General features: G+C 40.4%; 1 protein-coding gene across 2 annotated transcripts in view; it reads left to right on the top strand.

Annotated features, from left to right (window-relative positions):
- ERCC6 (ERCC excision repair 6, chromatin remodeling factor) overlaps nt 1-25,941 on the top strand; it is a 71,697-nt gene that overhangs the window by 12,783 nt on the left and 32,973 nt on the right. Inside the window, exons 6-7 of one of the 2 annotated variants that reach the window (XM_044240007.1) lie at nt 15,042-15,167; nt 20,451-20,609. In XM_044240007.1, the coding sequence (XP_044095942.1) occupies nt 15,042-15,167; nt 20,451-20,609 (285 nt within the window). The remainder of the gene's footprint in view (nt 1-15,041; nt 15,168-20,450; nt 20,610-25,941) is intronic. The other variant, XM_044240008.1, reaches the window with a different exon arrangement.

Below are 25,941 nucleotides of genomic sequence, written 5' to 3'. Positions count from 1 at the left end.
AAAGGTTGGAATCCCTGCAGCTTTAGCCTCCTTGAACCAGCAGAGCCCTTGAATCCCCAATGGAGCTAATCCCCAGTGCCCCTAACTTTTGTATCTTCGTTCAGATTTGGGGCATGTCTCAGAAGAAGAGCTTAGGGGAAGGGCCCAGGCCAGAGGCATGCAGAGGACTGAAGCAAGAGCCGTGTGCCTTTATACTCAGAGAGGACCCCGAAGGGAGGGTCAGGAAAAGGAAAACACTGGCCTGTGTCGTGTATGTTGCGTGGTTGGTTTTTTTCTTTTGATGCAGGAAAGTAATTGTCCAGGACTTTCTACCAAAAAGGAGCTGAAATTTAAGCTTTAGTATATGAAAGAATAAACTTGTGTTCTTAAATCCCTCCTTCCTTGTCTTGAGAAGGTAGTCCCCTGCAGAATTACAAACTCCCATCATGCTGCCAGAAAGGCATTTCACGTGCAATCGCTTACCCTTCCTTTTCACTTTTCAGTTTTGATGCTGGACACTGACTTTGGCTTTTCTTTCCATGACTCAGTAGATGATGCAAATAAGATGAAAGGGAAGGTGATCATGTTCCTTTGGGAAGTCAGTTGCCACATATTTTTTGTGAGCCCTGAAAAATGGTCTGGACGCTGTAGGTACCTGGTGTGCCCACCAAGCATGACCCCGGCCCTCCCCGGCCTCCCACTTGAGCTTACTCAGCACTAAGAAGGTCCAAGGGAAAGGGAATCTGTTTAGTGGATTCATTTTTAAGTATTTGCTCCTGGGCTGGCCTTTTTCCAGTCCTCAATAGTTTTTTTCTTGTTTGCTATGCAGGGAGACCTCATTTATCATGTTTCTTGTAGCTTTCTGCTGATCTTCGTGAATGCAAACTGTCCTGATAATTTTTTTCCTTCTGTTGAGAACTGATGACCCACACCCAGACTATCACATACATTACCTAGTCTTTTATTTTTTTTTTTTTTTAAGATTTTTATTTATTTATTTGACAGAGAGAGATTACAAGTAGGCAGAGAGGCAGGCAGAGAGAGAGAGGAGGAAGCAGGCTCCCTGCTGAGCAGAGAGCCCGATGCGGGACTCGATCCCAGGACCCTAAGATCATGACCTGAGCCGAAGGCAGCGGCTTAACCCACTGAGCCACCCAGGCGCCCCATTACCTAGTCTTTTAAAAGCAGATGTGGCATAGTTCTTTTCACAAAGAGGTTGAGGACCTGTGACCTGAATCCGGTCCTTGAGAACTGTTAACACTCACACTGTGGTAGACCAGTGTAGCATAGTTGAGGAGGGACTTATATTTGTTACTTCTCATTGCAACTTTATTTTGCACATTTAATATCTGTAGAGCTGTTTGAGGGATATGGCTGAATACTCTTGAACCTTGAGCACTGTCAGTCTCTTAACTAACTGTAGAATTAATAAAAGTGTTAATCTCAAAGTATTGATTGTAAATGGAACAGTATTTTCTTCTCATTCAATATTTATTTTAAATGTATTAGTATCTTGAGCAGAAGTGGTTTATTTTTATTGAATTTTAAATAAGGATTTAGTTTAAATTCATGGCAACACGTTTTTCTTAATAATCTCAAGACCGTAGAACAGTTACTTCGAAAGCCATATCAAAGCCAGTTTTTTGCTGAAGTTACAGTAAAATCTCAATTGAATTTCAGAAATATCAATAACTCTAATTGCCACCAAAATACTATAGCTTTTAAAATTTTATGGCTACAGTTATTAAGGCTGTTAAACTGCAGATAACACATTGAAATGTTTGTATGACATCTCCTTTGGTACTCTATGGTTTGGGGGATGGTAAAAGAAAAGGCAGGGTCTAAGAAGCATTAAGAACATTTTAGAACTGCCAGTTGCTTTTTTATTTTGTTGCTTGTTGTTGCTGATCTTTGTGTACGTATTGAAATTGTAACGAACAACAGCAAAACAAAACCAAAAAAGACTTCAGGCTCCCTTATTTTAGCAGTGGTTTGATGACAGATGATCAGAATAAAGCCCTATAGAGTTTGCAACATAGAAAATGAGTTTTCCTTTATGGTTAGAACTTAGGAATATGTTCCTAGGCCAGGTGCTTTCTTGTATTGGTTATAGCCCTGTTAATTATTATGCTCATTTAGAGCATTGTGGTGCTTAGAAGTGAAAGTGAGTCATTCCTAGAGATCTTAACCCCGTAATTCTCTCAGCTCGAGCGTCAGAGTTCTTTCCTTAGCTCTAGCTTAGTCCCAATGTATCATTGTTTTTAGCTGTTGCCAAGTGGGAATTTCCTATCAAGCCTTCTCTAGAGCTTAACCTTTTCTGGAATAGGATAATAGCACTTAGGATCCTACTTTCTCTGACTTAGCCCAAGACCTCAGAACAGTCTTGGAAGTGTTACCCATTGTTTTAAACTGCCCATATATTTTTCCCTTTCCACATTTGTATCCTGCTTCTCTTTACTGAGTTGCATTTGGAGGCTGTCTGTGTCCTTAGTGGTGTTCCCTGATTTTCATACCTCTGATAACGTACCAGGACGGATGAGCTAGTTCTTAGAAGTACATACTCTGTTGGTTCTTACTCATGTCCTTAGTATGCAGAGCCTAGAAAACATCCATGATTTTCTAATTTTCATTTTGTAGCAGCAGAGTATCAATTAGGGTATTGCTTTTAGTTGTGAGGTTCAGCTTTTCTTAAAATACATTGCTGCTTTACAAAACTAGGGTCTGGGAGCTCCAGGAGCCAAATAATAGGAATGACACACATTCAGTGTTGGAGCGTTAGGTGTCCCTGGTGAACACTTATATGTCACTTACCTCATCTAGTCTGTACAGCCAGAACAGATCAGGGTGGCCTAGAAGACCAGACATAGGTGCACCTTTCTCCTCAAGGTGATCAAAGATCAGCAGTTCTTGTTACCTTAGTGTTCCTGATTGATTAACAGATGAGATAGAAAGCAACTCCCATTGTTTCCTCCTTGTTCTCGCTGTATGAATGCAGATGTGTGCTTTAGGACCAGGACTAGGGTTTCCAGAAAGGAATTAGTGATCTTTTATTAGGGGACACAGGCACCAGTAGGCCCAATGTGAAGGGAATAATGAATTCAGACACGGAAGATTTTGGGGAGGAGATTCATTCTAGCACAGGGCTTTGTCTATTGAGTAGTTCAGATATTTTGAAATAGACCTTAGGGTGCAGGTTACTGAGAAGGAAAATACTTGTTTGCTTTGGAGGCACATTATTTCTCATTTGGATTGGTGGGGTGGTCGCCGTGGTGTGCACAGATGCCTGGCTTCTAAGCCATCCGCCGCAGGACAGGCCAGACACAGGCCCTCGCCTTGCCGAACAATTCCCATCTTGGGTAGTGGCAGTCTGTTCGGGGTGGGGGGGGACAGACCCTGTTTGGGCTCTTCGGGAAACAGTGGCGCAGTCCATTAGTGGTCTCTGCCATGGGCATGGGGGCCTGGGGGAAGCAGCAGCCTTCATGCCAGCTGTTTGCCAATCTTGAGATACAGCACCAACAAAAAATGCCACCAATTCTGGCCTTCTCTGGCAGCGGTCAGCACTGCTTGGGTCAGGCTTGGGCTGTAGGTCAGGTTCCGTCCGGAGTGAGAGGATGCATTTCCAAATACATGTTGTCTCCTGCTGGCACAAGTAGGGCTAGTGTTTAGCCTTTGACTTAAACCCATACCCTGAAGCTCTTCTTTCTGTTTCTGTTTGCCAGACGTTATTATTTAAGTTGCTAACCTGATGGGCTGTATTTCCTTGGCAGTGAGCGTAAACTAAAGCAGAGGTTCCCCCGCCATGGCCTGAATCTGCAGAATCACCTGGGAGCCCTGCCGTTGGAGGTGCTGATTCAAGAAGGCTAGCATGGGGCTACCAAGCAGTAATATTTAAAAGCTTTTCTAGGTGGTTTGATGCACTGTCAAGTTTGGGAAGTACGTGTTGTGTATAAATAGATTTTATATACTGTTTTCTTTTTTGAGGTTATGGCTTTTGGCAGATTCAGTTTGTATTTGTTTCTCTAAAATCTTTATATATACCCTGCACAAGTTTGTTTATATAGGGGAGGGCTTGAAGGGGAACTTTGAGGTTAGTTCATTCAGCTACTTGCTGTACGTAATAGATCATTTCCTTCCTATCAGACCATATGCTTCAGAATCACCTGGAAAGCATCTTCCAGACTCAGCCTAGAGCGTCTGAGGCTGCAGGTCAGGGGTGGGAGGAGATGGGCACTGCGTGGGTACAGACTGAGCTCCCGCTGATTCTGAGGTGAGGTTGGTGGCATTCCTTATCATTACAGGCCCTTACTGTGTTCCCTCTGAGGAAGCCCTTGAGACTGTTGGAAAGAACTATGGGTAAGGATGTTGGGGTTTGAAAATGAAATGCTTTTTTCCCCTACTCTAGCCCAGAGTCAGTTTGGTATTGTTGCTGGAATAAATCTGCCCCCTCCTGCATTCCACTGCCACCTCAGCGAGTGGCAGTAGATTTCACAGACTCTTGAGTAGGTGGTGCCTAAGTCTTCTCAGATTATCAGGTCCTTGGGACCAAGCTGCAGAGGTCACAGCCTGAAACCGATTTGAGTTGCTCCCTGTGAATGGTTTGAAGGCTTTCCACACTCTCCACCTTGTACTTCTGATGATTCCTTGTTTTTTTTTTTTTTTTTAAATAGTGAACTTATGATAACATTAAGATGAAATAACTACTTACATCTCTATTTTTTGTTATTTGTCTACATTTCATTCCAGGCTTTGATCCTGCGCATACATATCTTTCAGTTTTTAAAGTTATAGTAAGAGGTTCAAGCATTTGATCATGTCCTGTTCAAGCTGATCAACTTTCCTGTGATCTCACTGTTAAGAGATAGAGCTGGGATTTGAAGCCAGGACAGAGTTGTGTAAATGTCATTTTCCTTCTGTTTGTGGGATTGGGTGGAATGTGTGATATCTAGATATGACCACAAGGTGGCGCCAAGAATCAGTACATAGCTGCCTCCACCTCCCTGTGATAGAAACAACCAAAAACCTAAGTCCCTTGGATGGGAACTTGGGGAGATTATAGGGAGTCTAGAAGACTTGACAGATAATGTGTGGATGGGGATAGGATTTGTGTCATATCTTGTTTAACCTGCGTCTGTAGTCATGATGCCTGTTGGTGTAACTGGATTCTAATCCATTTAATAAAATATCTTTAAACCTTAAAGATTTTTCTTTTCAGCCCCCCTTTTTAAAATTTTACTTTATCTTATGTGACTAACTTTAAATGGCTCCATTCATTATGCAAATCTTACACAGTGTCTTCACACTGCAATGCTTAATCATCTGAGTAAACAATATCTCCGTTGTCCTTCCTCTTGAGCACTGGGCCCCTATGGCCAGGGGTGGGTTGGATCCTGGTTTGGAGGGTTTCGCTGTATATACATGAAGAGAAGAAGAAAAAGAGACTGAGAAGAGAAAGACTGTCAGTGTTTTCAGATGCTTACAGGGTTCAAGCCAAGTGGGGTAAATGTTGAAAAAAGTCTCTTGGGTTTGGAAATTTGGAGGCTTTGATGGCCTGAGCAAGGGTGGCCTGTGGGGGATGGAAGGAGGTTCTCTGAGAACAACTATAGCTAGCATCACTGAATGCATAGTACTTGGCAGTGCTTCATGTCAAGTGGGCTTGCTGGTTTAATCCTCACAACCCCGAGGAACTAGAACCTGAGCCCAGAAAGCTCACATAATTTGCCCAAGAGAGCATAGATGGAGAAGCCTGGGGGAAGGGGAGGGGGTCTGAAGGGGATTGGGGTAGGTGGGAGTGATTATCGGCTTGGTCAGTACAGTGGACTGAGAAGAGCGTTGCTTCAGCAGCAGGATTCCGCCATCGCTTGATGGGGACCACCTCCACACTTTTTGTGGGTCCCGTTCCTAGGAGGCCATGCCTCCTAGAACCACTCTCCTAGCTGCGTGTCTCCATCTTATTGTCCTCCCAGAGCTGCCTTCTCTTTGCTCAGAGCTGGCTCCCTTTGCACTGCGAGTGTCTCATTTATTCTTTAATTGGATCTTTGTTTGCCTTGGATGATGATTTAGCACATTCGGGAAGGAAGGCCAGATTACATTGTAGAGCTTATAACTTTTTAAAAAAAATCATTTGTTCTCTAAAATCTGAATTTATTAGAAGTTTAAATTTGATCAAGAAACCTAAACCTACTTTGATCAAGAAACCTAATGATTTGAAGATTGTTCTTATCATCAGTTTCTGGGAGTTAATTTTTCAGGAAATAAACCCGCCCCCCCCCCCGATTCTGTATTTTAAAGAGAGAAGAAAAAGTTACTCCCTTACAGAGTTCTCTCAGAGAGAATCTTGGCTCCTTTTAAATGACGAAGCTGAGACACAAATGAAGACTAATTCTGCTTCGTGCTCTGTACACACCTCTCATTCCCAGCTCCAGCGCCTAATTGTGTGCATCAGTCTTAATTTACTCTGTGAGATCTGGACTCCTAACTGAGGGTATTTCATCTGCTCACATGTGCCAATTAAGTCCACCCAGATAGACCATAAAAAGGCAGATAAGAAAAGTAAAACACTGAGTATCTCAATTTAGCAAATTAGACTAATCTGTAAGGGATTCTTAGCTGTCTGAAATAGAAAACCTACCGCACTACAGAAAAGAAAACAATATTAAATACCCAGCTTGGTGCCTTGAATATATTTTCAAAAATCAAATTGTGCTCATTGTGCTTCTGTTGTAGAATTTCTTTCTTGGATATTGCAATAGTGGAGAATGAGCCCGAGATTGAAATTTCACCCCATATTGAGAATGATTTAACTATGCGGTGTGTGGCTTTTTCCTCACAGTGCAGATCCAGACTCTGAGCCTGGTGGCCCTTGCAATGTGAAGATGAAGGCAGAGCAGTTAGGTCACTTTTGAATTTCAAGCAGCTCAGTGTATGACTTCCTTGGAGCTTTGGAATGGGCACGTTTGTTTTATTACTGTATGACCTGAAGCTACTGATAATTGACAGTTCTTATTGTTCAGTGTATTTTGCCTCTTTTGTGAGTTGGTATAGGCACCGTTTTTTCTGTTTATTAAATGTATCCTGTGAGTTTGTTCAGCCCAGGTTATTTGTAGGGAAAGGAATTGCTAAGCTGACTTAGTGTTACTTGACAGAGTTGGCAGGTGTGCTGTGAAGAATGAGTTTTGACTCGCTCTGTGCAGTACTGAGGTAGGGAAGGACATCTTTTGAGACAAATTTGAATTGAAGCTTTAGAAATTGGTTTGCTCTTGTACAGTTGTTTTCCTTGTATGGTGCTTAAAGAGGCGAGTATTGATTCTTTAGCTCACACTATGAGAAAAGAAGTGGTTTGAGGTAGTTTGAAAAAATATTTTTGAGAGGCAAGATATGTAACAGGAGTACAGACTCTGGGGGCCGATTATCTGTGTTTGAATCTTCATGTTGGTGATCTTGGCCAGGCTGCTGCACCCTTTCCCTGCCTACTTCAGCTGTGAAAAAGAGATTAAAAATAGTATCTGCCTCATAGGGTTTGTAAGGATTAAGTGAATTAATACTGGTAAATTGCTTACAACAGTGCCCAGCACACAGTGAACATTGGTAACTATTCTTGTTATGACTTAATATTTGTTTTCTGACTCTAAATGAAAAATACATCCACACACACACGCACACACACATGCAAACATGCACACACACACACACACACACACATATATGGTATGGTGTTTGTATGTGTAATTTCCCAAAACACAGCTGGTCCAGAGCAGTGAATGTTACTTAGGAGGTGGTATGTAACATAGGAGTTGAAATTACAGGCCATGGAATCAGATGCCAGAGTCTTACCTAGTAGCTGTGAGATATTCTACATCTTTTCATCTGCAAAATGGGGATTGTAACAGTACTTTGGTCAGGGGTCGTGTGAGGATTGTAAAAGATAATATATCTAAGCTATTGGGCATATGTCAGGCACTCAGTAAGTACTAGCTATTCTTATTTGCATGCCCACTAGCTAAAACATTTGCTACAAGGATTTCTTCAAGCCAGTAAGAGGGTCTGTGAGAATCATGAAGAAGAGCCCATATATATTGATATTTACGAAAAGGTGTCCTCTTTCCAAAGTAAAAGGCAGTTTACAGTTGGTATTAGTATGCATAACCAGATCATTAGCTATTATAATATGTAAGTTATATTAATGTCAGGCTTTTCTTACCTCTTTCACATTTTTTTATCAACACGATAAAGTCCACTTAGTAATAAAATGTCTGTACAAATAGGAGCACATTATCCATAGTTTGGGGAGAAATAAAATAATTATTTCTCCTTTGAATGCACTAGGGGGCACTAGACCTCTGCCCAGGGGGCACTCTTCAAGTTTCTTAGCCTGCTGGTCGGTTCTAAGTGTGTGTAAGTCAGGCTTACACTTGGGTTCCTCAAGGTGTTCTCTGTTCTCAGGTCAGTGTTCTGGATTATTCTGTTGTGTCTTGTAAGGCTTGATTTCCATACTCCTTGCTGACCTAGATGAGCAGGACATCATTCCCCAAGTGGTCTGTGATAATCTTACTCTTGGCTGATGGCATGGGTGGACTAGCACGAGGGCCTTCTAGACTTGGGGGCTACATCTGACTCCTGCCTGCCCAAGATTGCAGTTGGTGTTCTCACAGTTGTTATTTTTTATTCCTATTTAACCTATAATTAACTAAAATGTTTCAGTTTTACCTTTTTGTATAATTTGCCAATAATTAGTTGTGGGATGGGGTCTGGCATGTATGCAGTATAAAAAAAATAAGTAGTTTCCAAAGGGTGTAGTACATATATTATCCTGTAGTGCTGTGAGAACCGCTTATTTGGCTCCTTTCTTGGCCGAGGAGACAAATGCAATGATGTTGAATGATGATACTTCTTTCTTTTCTTTTTAAGATTTTATTTATTTATTTGACAGAGATCACAAGCAGGCAGAGAGGGAGAGAAGTGGAAGCAGGCTCCCTGCTGAGCAGTGAGCCCAACTTGGGGCTCTATCCCAGGACCCTGGGATCATGACCCGAGCCAAAGGCAGAGGCTTTAACCCACTGAGCCACCGAGGTGACCCTGAATGATATTTCTTTTTTTTTTTTTTTTAAATATTTTATTCATTTATTTATTTGAGAGATAGACAGTGAGAGAGAGCATGAGCAAGGAGAAGGTCAGAGAGCGAAGCAGACTATTTCTAAAGTTTAGATCGCCCCTTGCCATTTATAGACCTGAAATTTAGCTCTCGGCCCACATCTAGTTTTCACTTCTTAGTGGGACTCTGAAATCTGAGTTTTTTTACTGGGTTCTCCTCCAGTGGCAGCCACCGAAGTCTGCGAAACTATCAGAGTTAGAAAATCTCCCCAGTGACTAACATACTTCATTTTATTTGGTTGCAGCTGTGACTATTACATGTGTGGATTAAAGTAAAAGATGAAGGTGGGACCATCAAAAGCATTATTTCTTTTCTAGTAATGTCACTAGGGCTAGTTAAACTTTTTCCACCTCTGTCAGAAGATGAATTCTTTCTTTAAAAAAAGTTGAGGGGCGTCTGGGTGGCTCAGTGGGTTGAAGCCTCTGCCTTTGGCTCAGGTAATGATCTCAGGGTCCTGGGATCGAGAGCCCCACATCCGGCTCTCTTCTCAGCGGGGAGCCTGCTTCCCCCCTCCACCCCGCCCCGCCCCTGCCTGCCTCTATGCCTACTTGTAATCTCTGTCTGTCGAATAAATAAATAAAATCTAAAAAAAAAAGTTGAATCTTTTAACCTCCCTTTTACACCTGTTCTAAGGAAGCTTGGACCCCAGCTCAGGGTTCCTGATTCTTCCCAAGGACTAGAGTGTAGAAACTAGTGTTGTTGCAAAGTAAATCTGCTCGAAAACCCAAAAAACAAAACTCAGGACTTAAAAATAAGTTAAAATATTTTTATTACTCAATATAATGAGCTTCCTCTCTTGTTCTTTTTTTTTTTTTTTTTAAATAAAATTGGGAATTTCTCTGATTTTGTCCTTGCTATGTCTTATTCTTTGTTGTGGTCCTTAACCATGTTTGTCCAGTGGATTAATCTTAGAGTAGTACCTTAACATATGTGTGGAAAGAGGAGGAATGCAGCAGGAGCTAAGGCTGTAAATGAAACAGAACAGGTGCATTCTTGAGCCCATTTTTAAATGACCTACTTCCACCATTCTCAAGCCATGCTTCTGTCCCTGGTATCTTCCTTATCTTCAGATCAGTTCTGAACCTCATTCCTTGATTCACGCAGCATTTACTGAGTATCTGTGTTAAGGTGAACCATTGTACTGGTCTCTAGAGGTATGAGAATGACCAAAACAGTCTCTGGGCTCATGTGGCTCCCGGTCTCATGGAGGAGATAGATATGGTTTTCAAATGATGCTGAACACTTGGTGAGTGCTCTAGTTTAGAAACACCAGGTATGCCCGTGGTGCCGAGGGCTTGAGAAGAACCTGGAGGACAGGTCACCTTACTGGGGCTGGTCAGAGAAGTCTTCCTCCTCTGAAGGCACTGCCAGAGCAGAGCTCTGAAGACCCCATGGAGGGTATGTATGTGTGTGTTTGTGGGAGGGAGGCTGGGGACAGTACAAGATACAGATGGCACAGGAAGGAGGAAACCATGAGGCAGTGGCATAATGACAGCTAGCTGTGTTTCCCACTTAGGTATTTTGAACATCCTTGGCATTCTGGAAATTTTCCTTTGAAAATAAGTTGAAATGGTGGCAGCTAGCTGCCAGGTGTATTCTTAAGTTTCCATTGACAAGGTGGCGTGGCACCTGGAGGAAGTGTTTTTCCTGGTATGGTTCAACTGGTTATGCCAAGCATTGTTACCCGAGGCCCGGCCCTAGGTCTGAGTTGCTTCTGCAAGATCATTATTGTGGTCTTGGCCCCAGGCCCCACAGCCTGGGCCGGGTTCTTGTTCTTGCATGAATGTAGCTGAGCCGGGAGCAGTTTCTCTGCCTGCATCTGATTGGAATGGTAAGTTTATGTTTATTGCTGGGTTCTTTTCTAAGTTGCTGCCAGTGGAGTCGCTAGTGGGCTGATGATGGCAGGCATGTGAAGTTAGAGACGCTGCCAGGGAACACCGGGCCCACTTGCTTTTATGTGGCTGCAGCTGTGACGATGACATGTGTGGAGGTCTTTAAGTGAGAGCACAGAAAATATGAAGTTGTTCTTTCTTTTCCAGGATATAAATATTGACTGTCCCCTTCCATTTTTAAAATCCATTCTCTAGCTTATTTGTTGAAATAACAGAATTTAGACATTTTGGGACCATATCTGATTTTTATGATTTTAAGTCTCTGGGGTCCAGATCTTAATCTTCACCCACCCCCAACCAATTTTTAAGTCTTTCTGTATCTGTTTTTTTGTTGCCCTCAGTTTGAAAGCAGCTGTACTTCATGACAGCTCACTGTTTACACACCTACTACAGAATTTTAAAATGGAGGTGTTCCAGCAGGAAGGAACCTTCTGAGGGGAAGGTGTGTTTACTCACAGTGATCAGTGATCACATTATTCATAACAATTTTCTGAGCATCCATTTGATTCACAAGCCTGGTTTTTGCTCAAATGTACGTGTTCAGGTCATTCTGTCAAGCCTTATGGTGCACTGGTTTATCGCGGGCAGATTGTATTGTACGCATACTGCTTCCACTTCCTTCTCTTCTCGGGAACAGAGTAACAGTACCGGCTTCTGAGGGTCATGTGTGAGCTTGGGTGAGGATTTCACTGAGCAGATGTGATTATGCAGAACAGTGTGTTTATTCGTTGAGTACTTACAGTCTAGGCTCATGCTAAGTGCTTTCATGTGACACCTCATTTAATCCTCCCTAAATCTGGGGAAGTACACGCCATTGTTCTCCCCTCCTCACATGTGAGGAAAGGTAGGTACCGTAGAGGCTGAGTGACTTGCTGAGGGTTAAAGAACTGATAAGGAGCAGTCAGGACTTGATTCTAGACCATCCGGGTATGGGCTTTGTGGGTTTTGGCTTGTGCCGATGCCATGCGTCAGACCCAGTTTATTCAGAGCTCAGAGATCTCTTCACACCTGCTGGCCAGACAGATCGCTCAGCCCGCCCAGGCTGCAGGACAAGCGGTTAAGCATACAAAAGAGAGCAACTTTAAGACCCTTGATGGCATCTTGGATGGGAAGGGCATCTGTTTCTCTCGATTCAGGTGAATCCGGCGCTCTTCCACCTCCCTGGTCTGCCACGGCGTCCTTCTTGTCTGTCGGCACTCGGTGGGCGTTGTTTAGGTGGTCAGAGGTCTGTTTTGGCTACAAGCCACATGAGGAATTACTGCTTTATATAACAGAAGGGTGTCTTAGCCCGAGCCGCATATGCGTGTGGTTTTATAACCCTGGTATTTTCTGTCTCTAATATGTGTATATGATTCTACTGGGGCGATTTGTCTTCACAGTGGTACAGATGGTTGTAGGCAATAATGATTTTTCCCTACCACCTTTAGTCATCCTTTAGCCAGACTGAATAAATGTTCGGCTTCTTCTCATCTTTATGAAGCGGAAGGCACTGGAATGCAATTATTTCTGCAGTGGCTTATGTGGTTTCCTAGGTGCTGTGTTCTGTGGTGACATGATGCCTGAAGATTTTAGAAGGGAGGAGAAGGAGGAAGCTGAAACCTTGTTGACTCAGAGTTATGCAGTGGGAAATTGAACAGCCACAAGGAATTACTGGCTAAGTCTGAGGAAATAGCTATCATCTATCAATGGAGTTTAATATGTGATACTCTTTATGCAAAATATTTACTGACTTTATGCCAAACTTCTTAACACCAGTATCTTCTGGTATTTTTCTTTTTCTTCCTGTAAAATCTTCTTTGCATAATTGCAAAATGGAGTATTTTTAAGCGGATAATGGTAGTTGTTGTGATTCTTCTCTGAGTTTTGTATTAGTCATAAAATTGCTAAATACAAGTATCTTTTGTTGTGCAGATGTTTGGTTTTGAGTTCTGATGGTAAGGAGTTTGGATACTGAGGAATATTTTTTTATGTGAAATTGCTTGCTTACTAAATTAGATAGAAGGTAGCAAGAATTCAGATATATACACCAGGAAAATGTATGTACGTCATTTTGGTTTCTAAGTTTCAGTAGTGGGTCTACTTACACACCAGGGTTTTTCAGCCTTGGCACCGTGGACATCTGAGAGCAGGTAACATTTTGTTGTGGAGGCCTGGCTTGTACATTTGTAGGGTGTTTAGCAGCATCCCTGGCCTCCACCTGCTGGAGGCTAGTAGCGTATCCCCCTCCCCACAGCTGTTGTAACAACCAAATATGCCTCTAGACGTGGTCAGATTACCCTAGGGTGGGCAGGATGGCCAGACTGCCCCTGGTTGAGAACCACGGCTGTGTACCATCGCACGTAACTCAATTTGTAGATAATACGAAACTCAGAAGAATAGTAAAGACAGTTATAGCCACCAAGAGGTACTTCATTTCATCAGTTGCACGGAGATAATTTTTAAGGAAAAAAAAAAGGGAGGAAGAGATTGCCTTTAGAAGTTAAGCACAGAAAGGTCATTAAATATTTTATACAAAAAGACTATCTCATGGTTATATGACAGCTATTTTCTTAGGCTTGGTTATATACTGCCTCTTACATTAGCTGTTCTTCTCTGGAAATTACCAACAGTGCTTATTTATAGGGACTCTTAGTAGCCTGAGAAGCAGCTGCCCATCACCAGCGACTTCTTCCTTATCGATTACAGTTAGACCTCAGGTAGCCCTTCCTTTTGTTCCTGTAAAGAGCTGACATTCTCAAGGCAAGACTCTTGGAGGACATGCTTTAAGGTCCTCCGGCAGCTACCCGGATAGGGTTGCCTGTTGCTCTTGTACTTGGCCTCTGTGCAGGTATGGTCATTGACCCTGGAAAACACCCTTGGTCCGACCTGGCAGCATGTATGACACGATCCTTCCATTTCCTCATTTTACCTTCCCCCACACATTCTCTCAGTGTTCTTGTGTAATTAGTGGCCGTTACAGGTCTGCTCATACATGTTGCTGTTCTCATTCTCTCCTGTGAGGTTTTTACTTAGACGGCATTTATCTGTATTTCTTTATTCCATTGCCACCATTTTGTGAAATTCACACTGTGAGCTGCATGCGTACTGAGAAAGGTCATCCTTTTATTTTGGAAGTAAATGGAATATGAGGCTCTTGAGTTTGTGTGTGTGTGTGTGTGTGTGTGTGTGTAAGTTGTACACACAGCACACAGACACACACACACACATATTAACTGAGGACACTGGTGTCCATTATGTAGTTATTTGGATGCAGAATTAGTCTGTTTAAAGGACTATATCTTCCCCAAAACCTCAGTGTGTCTTTATTAAGACTTTCAGATCTTTAGACGTTTCTTCTGGTATACATGCATGGCATCACCTCTGTAAAATGTAAACTCTCATTTTATATCCGAAAAGCATCATATTACTGAATTTATAACTTAAATTTTATTTAGTGAACACATCTTTTTCTAAGTTGTTTACTTATTAGTCCTTTGATATTGGTGATGCCCCCCATTAAGTAAACAGTATGTTAATCTGATATATAGCAATTTTGACACAAAATTTGCTTTATGTTCAAGGTACTATGCTGTTTTATGCTATGACTATCATGTCTTTAGCACAGAAATAATAATGATAAATAACATCTATTTTTTGTTATATTGCTATTTTGGAGATACTTAGTTATATTGAAATTTTCACTGAATCTTTTCTAGAATTAAATTCATATATCTTAGGAAGTAGCAGAGAAATTTCCCCTCAGGGTAAAGTCAAAAGAGGCACAAGTAGTTTTGATAATGAAATGGGACCTTACAGAAATATTTCTAAAGCAGATGTAATAATTCAAAGAAGAATTGAGTTGAAAAGGAAGGAAAGAGAAGAGAATTTTTTTTCTTTGACTATCAGTGTTTTGGGTAATGACAGTAGCAGAAAGCTAAAAGACCATTCTAATTTCCTTCTTTTTCCTGTGCATTATCTAGAACTATATTTTAATCTGTCTTGTAAGCAAAGTAATGGAAATATGATTTTTATTTTCATGGTAGGAGATGGAATAAGCTGAGGCTGCGGGACAAAGAGAAGTCTCTGAAGCTGGAAGATGATTCTGAGGAGAGCGATGCAGAGTTTGATGATTTTAAAATGCCGGGTTTTCTGTTCAAAAAGCTTTTTAAGTATGTGCCTGTGTTCTTTCCTTTATATCTGTAATCAAGCCATTGTGTACAAATTGATATTTTAGATATGACACAGTAGTTACCTATGGGCCCTTAAGGTACTTGCAGCAATTCATTGCAAATATAGATATTGTCATGAAATTTTAGCCACGTGCTGCTCATTAAAAGTAGATGATAATAAATTGACTGAAGTGCGCATGGGGCACGTTTGGAAGCTGGTGAATCTATGTGGACCTGTCTCGGCTGGCTAAAGCAACACGTTTAAAAGCCATCTACACTGAATTATTTTTTTGTTCTTAGTGATTCTAAGGGACCAAACCTCTTAATTTCTTAAGTCAGATGAATTAAGTCAGAAGAGCTGTATATTAAAATCAATATTGGGGTGTTTTTTTTTCTTCCGTGTAGAAATAAAAACTATTGAGAGTAGTTTGAGTGTTTTATATTGTACCTAAGGGTATAATACTTTTGAGCTGACCAAATGTGCATCTAAATATTTTATGTAGATCTTGTTCTAATGTCAAAAGAGAAGATCAAGGCAAACACCTTCAGTATTAAGTTGTTATTTGAAACTGACTATTTCATATGTGAAGTGGCCGAGTGTTCTAGATAACCGGAAGCTGTGTGATAGATGCCTCTGGCCTGCATGGCCTGGGCCAGTCCCCCATGATGAATGAAAATACTGAGGTGCAGCTTCAGTCTCATCACTCCTGGGATTTACTTAACAAGATACTTTAGGAAGACTTCTTGATGCATGCACATAGGAAGTTAAACCATTAAAGAGCTACTTTCCGTTTAGTAGCATCACTTGGTAATTGGCTGGAGGATGTTTTAACTTCTTTCTTTGAGACGATTATGCTTATTCTCCTTCATAGATTCGGTTGTCTGCCATGCCTTAAATTCGTGCAAGATGTCTATTTAAAAATAACATGCTTTTTATGTTTCCCGTCAGAAGGCTTATATTATGGTTTTAATTTTTACCTCAGTGAGGGTAGGGTGGGCAAGAGGAGTTGGGAGTGTTAGTTTATCCCGCTAAATATACAGGAAAGCTGAAATCCTAAAAACGTGAAGTATCTTGGCGGCGTTGCCATCACGGGACAGAAGCTGACCTACGTAGAAGCTCAAATCTGAATCGCTCTAGTAATTTTTGCAGACAAATCATTTTGTAGCCCAGAGAGGTGGCTACTTTGTTTATTGCTTCTTCCCAATGAAAATTAATTATGGAAGGGTATGTAAACAACATTTATTGACAATTCTTTTTATCATCTCTAAAATGATTGCTTGTTAAGGAGCAGTCCAAATAGTATCAGTGTTTTACTAGCAAAAGGAATATTCACATTATAAATTAAATTGATTTAATGAAGATGGATACTTCTGCATGTGTAGTAAGTTGGTATGTATCCTCAAGAGTCAAGTTGAATGTGCATTGTTGTATAAGTGTAAGATTTTCTGCCAAAGAAATTTCAGTTATTAGAACCAAACTTTGCTTATTAAGAGTGTATAGGAGGGGCACCTGTCTGGCTCAGTGGGTTAAGCCTCTGCCTTGGGCTCAGGTCGTGATCCCAGGGTCCTGGGATCGAGCCCCACATTGGGCTCTGCTCAGCAGGGAGCCTGCTTCCTCCTCTCTCTCTGCCTGCGTCTCTGCCTACTTGTGATCTCTCTCTCTCAAATAAATTAAAAAAAAAAAAAAAAGTAAATAGGATTCAGCGTATTGACTATTAACTCTATAGTGTAGTTATATTTATGTAGTTGTATAAATATGTAGTTTATGTAGATATATGTGTATATATATAAAAATATATTGTTTATATAGTTGTATTTATATAAATATATAAATACATGTCAGTTTGTTTTAATTAGCCTTAATTACATGTTTCTGGAAACTATTTTGTGTTTATTTCTCAAAAATGGGTTTTTAAATATTTCATAAGTGTTATTAAACTTCTGTTCCTTTTCTTTCGTGGTATGAAAAAAATTAATAGGATTGATAAGTTTCCATTTTTCTTTTATGATTAACATTTAGCCAGGCCAGTTTAATGTTAAACCATAGATATATTTTTTGCTGTATTTATTGCACTCTGTGGAATTAAATTAACAGGGTATAGTTGTACACAAGGGAGTCAGAAGGTACAATTATCCATTTAAGTGCTATTTTCTGCAAGGTCATGTTTAACTTTTAAAATTCTATGTTGAAAGTTTGCCCAGCAAATGCATTCATTTGTGTAATTTAGCAATCAGATGACAAACTTCAATCTTTGACCTTACATTTAGCCACACTAGCAAATGCAATCTTGGGTTAGTGTGACAATGCCAAGATATACCAATTATTTGTGGTTATTTTGTGTACTTCAGTCTCATGGGGGAAGCAGAGTATCGTCATTTTTTAACTATTGTACAGTAGTTTGTAAAAAAAATCTTTACAAGGAGTAATTTTTTATATGCTTTCCAAATTTTCTGAAAACTGTGTTCGGTAACCTGCTTTTGATTGTTTACAGTATTTATTAGGAAATTAATGCAACAGAACCTAAGTCAGTCAGTGGCACTGCTAAAACCAAAACCCAGGCCCCCTAACACCTCCTCCTCCAGTGACACACACCTGCCAGCCAGTGTGCTGATGCAGTTCGACGGCCACTGTAGAAAGAGCGAGCCACTCTTTGCCATCTTTGCACAATGCCCCAGTTATTGGGAATTTCTGTGTAGTGATGTGACTTATAGGACCACTTAGTAGATAATTTTCCTTAAACCATTTCTTTAGTGTTAATCATTTTATAAACACACAATCATATGCCCTTGGAGATTACATTTGTAGGGGAGGAGACACCCATCACACTGTTACTGCCTCTCCTGGGTCACATAGGATGCAGCCGTCTTAAAGCCCTCCTAAACTCCCTTTGGGATACTGTGCAGGTTGCTACTTTTTATTCCTTTCATGGTTTCTCAAGTGCTCCTCTGGATTTTCCCCGCCTTCAGTTGATTGGCTCCAAACAAAAAGAGGTATTGGACCCATGTTGGGGAAGCAGTGTGCTGTAGTGGTGGAACACTAGAGAAACTCTGGGAGAGTTTGGTCCTTACTCTGCCTGGAGGAGCTGATCCCATAGTTGTTCTCCACTTCAGTAAAAGGAGGTTGATTAGTATTTAGTGCTTCTGGTCCTACATCAGTTCGTTGCACTATATCATTATCTACAGCTGAGATTGGTCTAGTGTAGTGGTTCACAATCAGCTTTTGGTCTAGATCAGGCGTTCTCACCCTCAGCACAGCTGACATTTTGGACAGAATAATTATTTTGTTTTGAGGGCTATTCTTTGTATTGTAGGATGTTGAACAGCATCTCTAGACTCTACCTACTAGAAACAATTGTACTTTACCAGTTTGAACGACCAAAAATGACTCCAGGGATTGTGCTATGTCCCCCAGGGAGCAAAATAATTCCCCATCAAGAACTGCTGGTCAAGATTCTCTCCAAAGTAGAGTCACTTTGGAAGGAAAAGCTCTGGATTTCAGTTCTGGCTTGCTCATTTTTTCCTAACAGTGTGACCTTTGGGCAGGTTGCTTAACCTCTGTCTGCTTTCATATCCTAACTGTAAAATGGGTTGCTCATCTTTATGTAGGGTGGTTTCGAGGCTCTATCCAAACCATGAGGTCCTTTGTTTCCCCAGCAGTTGGCGTCTTAAGGAGTTAGTTAACCATTATTCTCTGATTATATACCAGGTACTAATAGAACTTGTACTTCTTCCTCGATTTAATGATCTTTTATCCGTACTAGACTTTACTGTGTTTTGATTTTTAATCCTCTTCTTCAGGATGCATAGCCAGTGTGTATAATAGCAAACTTAATAAGCAGTAACATTCTTTTTTTTTTTTAAGATTTTATTTATTTATTTGCACAGAGAGATCACAAGTAGGTAGAGCAGCAGGCAGAGAGATGGGGGGAAGCAGGCTACCTGCTGAGCAGAGAGCCCGATGTGGGGCTTGATCCCAGGACCCTGAGATCATGACCTGAGCCAAAGGTAGAGGTTTAACCCACTGAGCAGCAACATTCTTATACAAAGTTTTCCTTATATAGTCATAATAGCAACAGCTAGAGGTAAACTTTTGGAATTGATTCTGGGGTAACTACTGGGGGAAATTAATTATAACACATGATTAAGAGATGAAATAAAACTAGTTCAACAAGGACTAGGGTTCACAGTGAGATTTTTAGGTTGACATACCACACAGACTGGAGCAGATATCAGGCCAGTAAACCAGCACCAAAACCACCTGTGTTTAAGATGGGAAGCTCATCAGCCTTGATATTTTCTTTGGAAGAAAAAAAATAATCTTTAGATTTCATGGTCTTTTGAATATTTTTTACATTAGATTTATTTTTAAACTTGGTGTATAATTTTCATATCATTGTGTGATATTATCTTGCCTTCATTCTCAAAATGTTTCTTGTATTATTCCTTTTTTTACCTTCACTTTTTGATTATAGATTAAATATGCCATTGATGGAGAAAGGGAAATACCAACTTTGTTTTTAGAGGGGAACATACTATTTTTCTTTGTCTTGTACTCCTTATTTAAAGTTTTAATAGCTCTGGTCTTTCTGTATCTGTGATAAAGCCCCTGAATCAAGTTTTGCTTTAAAATATTAAAAAGACTTTTTGTATTGTTGAGTCTTTAAACTGTTCTTTTTTGCATCTGCTAATAATATGAGAGATCATCTGTCATATACTAATTTTGTGAGCAACCCTTTTATTCAAACTTGTTTATGGCCTTGAAATTCAATTAAATTTTTCCTATAAAGGATAATATAATTGTCAAGTGACTTTTCAACAGTATAGGCTGTAAATTGTGTTCTGTCTTTTGCTTTTTGATGCTGCTGAGATAGAAAAACTTAATGCTTCTTTTTCATAGAAAAAATGTTGGAACTTTATATAACTAAAAATATTCGAGATTTTTTCCTGAAAAGATACTGAATAAAAGATAATAAATTTATGCTTGTTTACTACGCTATTTCTAATGTTGAAAAAGAAATGAAATAGTCCCTAATTACCCCATCTATCAGTTTAATTAGAAATGTGTTAACATGTTCTATAAAGAAAAATTTGTGATTTTATGCCTAGGTAATCAAAAATGTATGACCTTATAAATATAATACTCATGTAAAACACACATCCGGCATGTTTCTCTGACTGGTACTAGAACCTAGCCAAATGATTAATTCATGAGTACTTTCTGTTATGATCTGTATTATCCACCATTTGCCATTTTCTCTTTCTTGTTGGTGTTTGTTGTTGTAGGTACCAGCAGACAGGTGTTAGGTGGCTGTGGGAATTGCACTGCCAGCAGGCAGGAGGAATTCTGGGAGACGAAATGGGATTGGGCAAGACCATCCAGATAATTGCCTTCTTGGCAGGTCTGAGCTACAGCAAGATCAGGACTCGTGGTTCAAATTACAGGCAAGTGCTCCTCTGCAGACTGTCAGTCTGTGGAGCTCAATTAATATTTCATCAGATGTATTGCTGTGGAGGAGGGTCTTGTGAATTATTGATGACATTTCAATTACAATATTCCTTTAATTCTTTTAGTGGGGGACATCAAAGGAAAATTTTTACGAGACAATGGAGCTGTAGGGCAGGAGAAATTAAACATGTAACACTTTTAATGAATTCCAGGCATTGATGCTTCATTTTGCAGATGAGCCCCACTAGATATTTTGGGTCAATACAGTGTCTAAGGTTAGCTTCTACAAATGGATTGTTTACAAACTCAATTATGTTAATATCGATAGTTTACACAATATGGAATTTTAAATTGGGCATAATACCTTTCGTTCCATTTATTAAATTTTACATTAAAATATTTGTTCTGGCAAGAGACCAGGTAAGCATTACAGTAAGTACAAAGTCTCTTCCTGGGGAAAGTTGGAGCTCTGGAGAAGCCATTCTCCTGAATTTCTTTTATAATCATTATGTGTGATAGCATTTATAGGTAGTGGTAGTGGCTTTTTTTTTTTTTTTTTTTGTAACATGAAATTGTCTGCTCGCTATGCTTCTCTCTCCCTCTCTAGTCTTCAAGAATTTTATATCAACCCTAAAGCCAGAGCCTAAATGATTGCGGAAAATTATGTTTCGATTGTGATCTTTGTTCTCTTTAGGAATTTAGTTGAACTATTAAAGCTATGATATTCAGAAAGAATTGGCATTTAGATTGTGTAAATTCAGTATGTTTGGACTGAAGTATTTTATCGTGAAGTACAGTGAGCCTTTATTTCCATATTGAAGCTGTAAATCGGCTTTATGTAAGTCAACATTGGTAAAACTAATATGAGGTGAATTATATAGGTTATTTAATCTTGAACCCAGATAATCTAAGAGCTCCTTGGATTCCAGTAGGTTTATCTAATGAATAAACAGCAGTATGTTTACCAGATGGTTATGTTGTAGCAACCTCAGATACTCACTAAACAGGGTTTAGAGATACCTTTAACAGTGTGCTGTGCCTTAAGTCAGCAACTGCAGAAAGTGACTGTCCTATAACATGGGTTTAGCCCCAGAGAAATGTTTAGTATGGAGCCAAATGCAAACCATAAACTATTGAGTAAAGAATTTTTTTTTTTGATCTTCAGTAGTGTTCGGTTTTTATTCCTTAACTTTTCCATTAATTTAAAAGATCACAATTCTCATGAGTATTTAAAGTTCTAGACTATTTTGGGAATATTTTACATGATGGGGGAAAGGGAAAAAAGCATTTGAAGTTTTTAAAATGCCATATTTTTTGTTATTACATGGAAATTGTATTGAAGCAGAGGTTTTCCTTCAAATATTAGAATTCTATTGCATATTTTGTTTGGAACCATGAAAACAGCCCAGCCCAAGGGAAAAGTCAGAGCTGAAAATGAGCGTTTAGTGTTTTCTTATCTATGAGTGTCATTAGTTTAGCATTTTAAAAAGTGCTTTCTCTGTTCTACATAAGCCCTTTGATTGGGTTGGCTCTGCATCTTTACCTGGGTATTTTTTGTTTGTTTGTTTGTTTTCTTTTTGGATAACTGGAATGCCCCAGGCTGCCCCAGATGGTTTCTAGGACTGTCTTTCTTTCCTTAAATGATATCTGGGATTTTCTTATTTCCCATCTCTTATCTTTCCTTCCCTTCCTATTATCATGAAACTTGTGCGGAGTCTATTACTCTGGGCCTACGAAAACTCAAGTCATCCCTGCAGTGTAGTTTTGATCTAAAAATTAAAACATGCTCTCCAGAGTGGTGGCAATCCTACTAGGAGTGAAGGCAGGGCTAATCATGAGCAGCAGCTGTAATCAATTAACCATCAATGCTCATATCCTCTTTTCCATAATGAAATAGTGTGGCATGTTGGACAATAGCCCAGATTGTCTTTATTAAAATAGTACTGGTAGAAGTGGCTTCCCAGAATGCAGTCCTGTGTCAGCCGAACAACCAGGTTCTTTATGAATAGAGGTGTGCTGCGGGAGCTTGGTCCCCTCCACTTCCATGTGCCAGAGCGCATTTTGTAATCACAATTTTCTCACAGTTTTATAACCTGTCCACCTCTGCAACTAGATGAACTTGGAGTTCTTGTCTGTGTTTATGTCCTAAAGAAAGATGGATGAATGGTCAAATGAAGTTCTCAGTGGGCTGACATGGCTCATTTTGGCTGTTTACATTTCTCTGAACGCCTGTGAGCTTTAGATTTGGGGGCCCTAACTTGTGTTGCATTTTGTGGTCCATGATCATTGAAATGGTTTAAGTCTCTGGGTTACCAAGAAGAAACTTCACTTTAAAGAAGTTTTTTTGGTTTTGTTTTTTAATGTGTTTTGCATGTGTGTTTTTAAAAGAGAGTGTATTACAATGTACCTGTACATGTCTATACTGGTTTTTGTGCTCCCAGTTCATCATGTGTATACTGCCTTCTCTTCCCTTGGCTATTCATATTATAACGCTGGGTCCCCTGAATTTCATGATGAAATAAATTATTTACTTTTCAAACTTCAGTTAGTAATTTACTAAATGATATCCAAGACTTTAAATTCCTGGTTACAAATAAAGTGGCCTGAAAAAATTAACGAACTTTCAAAGATTAATATTTTACTTTGTAATTCCTGGTAAGTCCTAGCCTGTGGATAGCAGGATTTCCATCCTGTAGATTGAGGTATTTGACCGTTGGAGCTAGTGGCTTGTCCTAAACTCATTAGATAATCAATGCTAATCAAAGATGAAAGGAATTTTAGCCAGTTTGGTAATTGATGCTAATCACTCTAGTACATTTAGCCATTTCTTATGCTCATCTCACTGGTTTTGAGGGTTGGAAAAGGGTGGTTCAGTTGATGTGACTGTTAATGGATTTGATTGCCCCTCCTGTGGTTCAGGAACAATCTAGGTCTGCTCCTGGATTTCCACTCAGTGTGAAAACCTCCATAGTCTTCTAATAGGGGGAGAATGGCAGCAGTGAAAGGGCATCATAATGCCAGATACGTGTTCAGCTAGGATAAAGTGTTGGCTCTAAATGACACAGTGTGAGTCATCAGTGTAGTAGTTTGCAGAAAGCATGTAATAAAAAGAAAAAAAAATGTTATGTAGCTGAATAAAGCATGTATATATATTTTTGCTTATTTGAAAGTGACTTTGTTTGTAAATATTTTAAACAGGTTTTGATTGGTTGTTTCCTAATCCCTGCTAAGTGCATATTGATAATAACTCTTGTTCCCCGTGGAGGGTATAAAGAAGCTGGTGCATTTAATCCTTTTAGAAAGAAATATTGTCATGGAAGGGGCCAGACCAGAGTTATGCCATCCCCAGGGAGCTTGAGGGGGCGCCTGCGCAGGCCCTGTCCTTAGTGAGGAGCAGGGCCTCCTTGGGAATTCTTTGGGAAGTGTCAAAGTCTGCTACTGTAGTCCCTACTTCTTGAGCCCTTAATATGGAGCAGTGGGCTGGGGCAGTAGCTGTAGTTGAAGGGTGAGAGGCATTAGAAGTGGGTAGAGGCTTTTTGACACGTTGGAATACAAGGGTACCTCATTTCAGTTATGGCTTGTTTCTGTATTAGAACCTCAGGTATTTTTGAGTTGTGCGGAAGATTATTCTTAATATTTCAAGCACTGTGTGATTTACTCTGAGTGACTTAACAAAAATTTTTTTAAGCTCAGAATTTACTGAGCTGTAGCAAAAAAATAAAAATTACCCATGATTCCCTAACTCAGAAATAATCTCTTTGAACATTATTTTCTAACAACCTTTAAGAAAATGTCTCCATTTAATAAAGCCAGTATTCATGAACTACGTCTTGTGGTCTAGGCATCTGAAGAAGAAGCCATTCTTACCCTTGGGGCTTAGAAAGGATCTAACACACAATTACAATACAAGTGATACATGTATGGTGGTAGGGTTAGTATGGGGTCCTAACTAGTGTGGGCATGTCAAGGAAGGATCCTTAAACCATTTGGAGAGAAAAAGGAAGACTCTAAGAGAAGCTAGGGGCTAATGCTCAAGTAGATGGCAGCTCGGATAAAGGGTAAGAAGGGACAAGGGGAATGCCAAGACATGAGAGAAATACGCACTTTGCAGGGACTGAAGACAGTGCTGGCAGGTGGAGTGTGGAACCACAGAGGCATATGTTGGGATGGGGGCAGTGAGACAGGTGAGGCTGAAAAGGTGAGCAGAGTCATAGGCCAGTTTAAGGTGTGTAGATTATTCAAGAACAGTGGGCAAACATTAAAGCCTTGATGTAGTGGGGTGTGGGCTCCTAGGTACAGACAGACGGATTAATTACACAAGAAGGACACTTGTTCCACTGTAATGGGAGGAAGGAGGGCAGGATGGTGCAGGTTCAGTCAGTTACCTGTGGTATGCAGTGTATCAGGATATTTTGGCTGCAAGTAGGCAAAAACCTTACACTGAGTCAGATATTCCCAAATGTGTGATACACTTAGGAACCTCCAGAGGAGGTGGGCAGTAGACACAGTGTGATCTGCAGCTCAGTGCTGTCATCAGGGACCCAGAGACTTCAGTTTTCTCCCAAGTTCAGTTCTCCTTATAGTATCAGATGTCCTTGCACTGTAGCCCAAATGCCCCGCAGCCACTGGGTGATATTTCCTTGTTCATGGAGAGACCTCGAGAGAAAACTCTCCTCCAGCCTGCAGTGGAAGTCCTTCCTTCCTTACCTACACTGAAGGAAACCGGTCTTACCAGGCCCTAAGTGGGAGAGTGAGTGGTACCAGGCTGGGGTGGGGAGAAGGGGTACTGTGTGCTGACAGCTGTGGATGACCCGAGTTCCTGCTTCTCCCATCTCAGCCGCAGCTAGGCAGTGGGCGGAGTCCCATCAAGTACAAGTGTGGGATGGAAGAGGGGACACATGCACAAAGTGGCTCTGTTAGGAAGGCGGGAGAGGGAGGGAGGGATGTTGAGATAGTGGCCACCATGACCAATCTCCCAGCTCTCTGTGAAAGCGAGTTGGAGTGATTTCTGTAAAGTTTTGTTTTTTAAAACTTCTTAGGAGCATTTCTCCAGGTTTTTAAATATTCTTCAAAAGTGATTTTAATGGTTCTGTGATATTCCATCTTACTTAACAAGCCCTTATAATATTTGCTATATGGCACTGTTATTCTGAGCACTTTATAGGTATTAACTGAAATAATCTTCATTTAGTCCTGTGTAATCAGTACTATTATTATTCCTATTTTAAGATGGGAAGCTGAGGTTCAGAGAGGTTAAGTAATGTGCCCAAGATCATGCAGTTAATGTGGGCAGAGCTGGAATTCAGACCCAGGCAGTGCTCCTAATGA

The sequence above is a fragment of the Neovison vison genome, chromosome 2 (genome assembly GCF_020171115.1).
Source record: "Neovison vison isolate M4711 chromosome 2, ASM_NN_V1, whole genome shotgun sequence".
In the NCBI taxonomy this organism is placed as follows: Eukaryota; Metazoa; Chordata; class Mammalia; order Carnivora; family Mustelidae; genus Neogale; species Neogale vison.
This window is presented reverse-complemented; position numbering and strand designations above follow the sequence as displayed.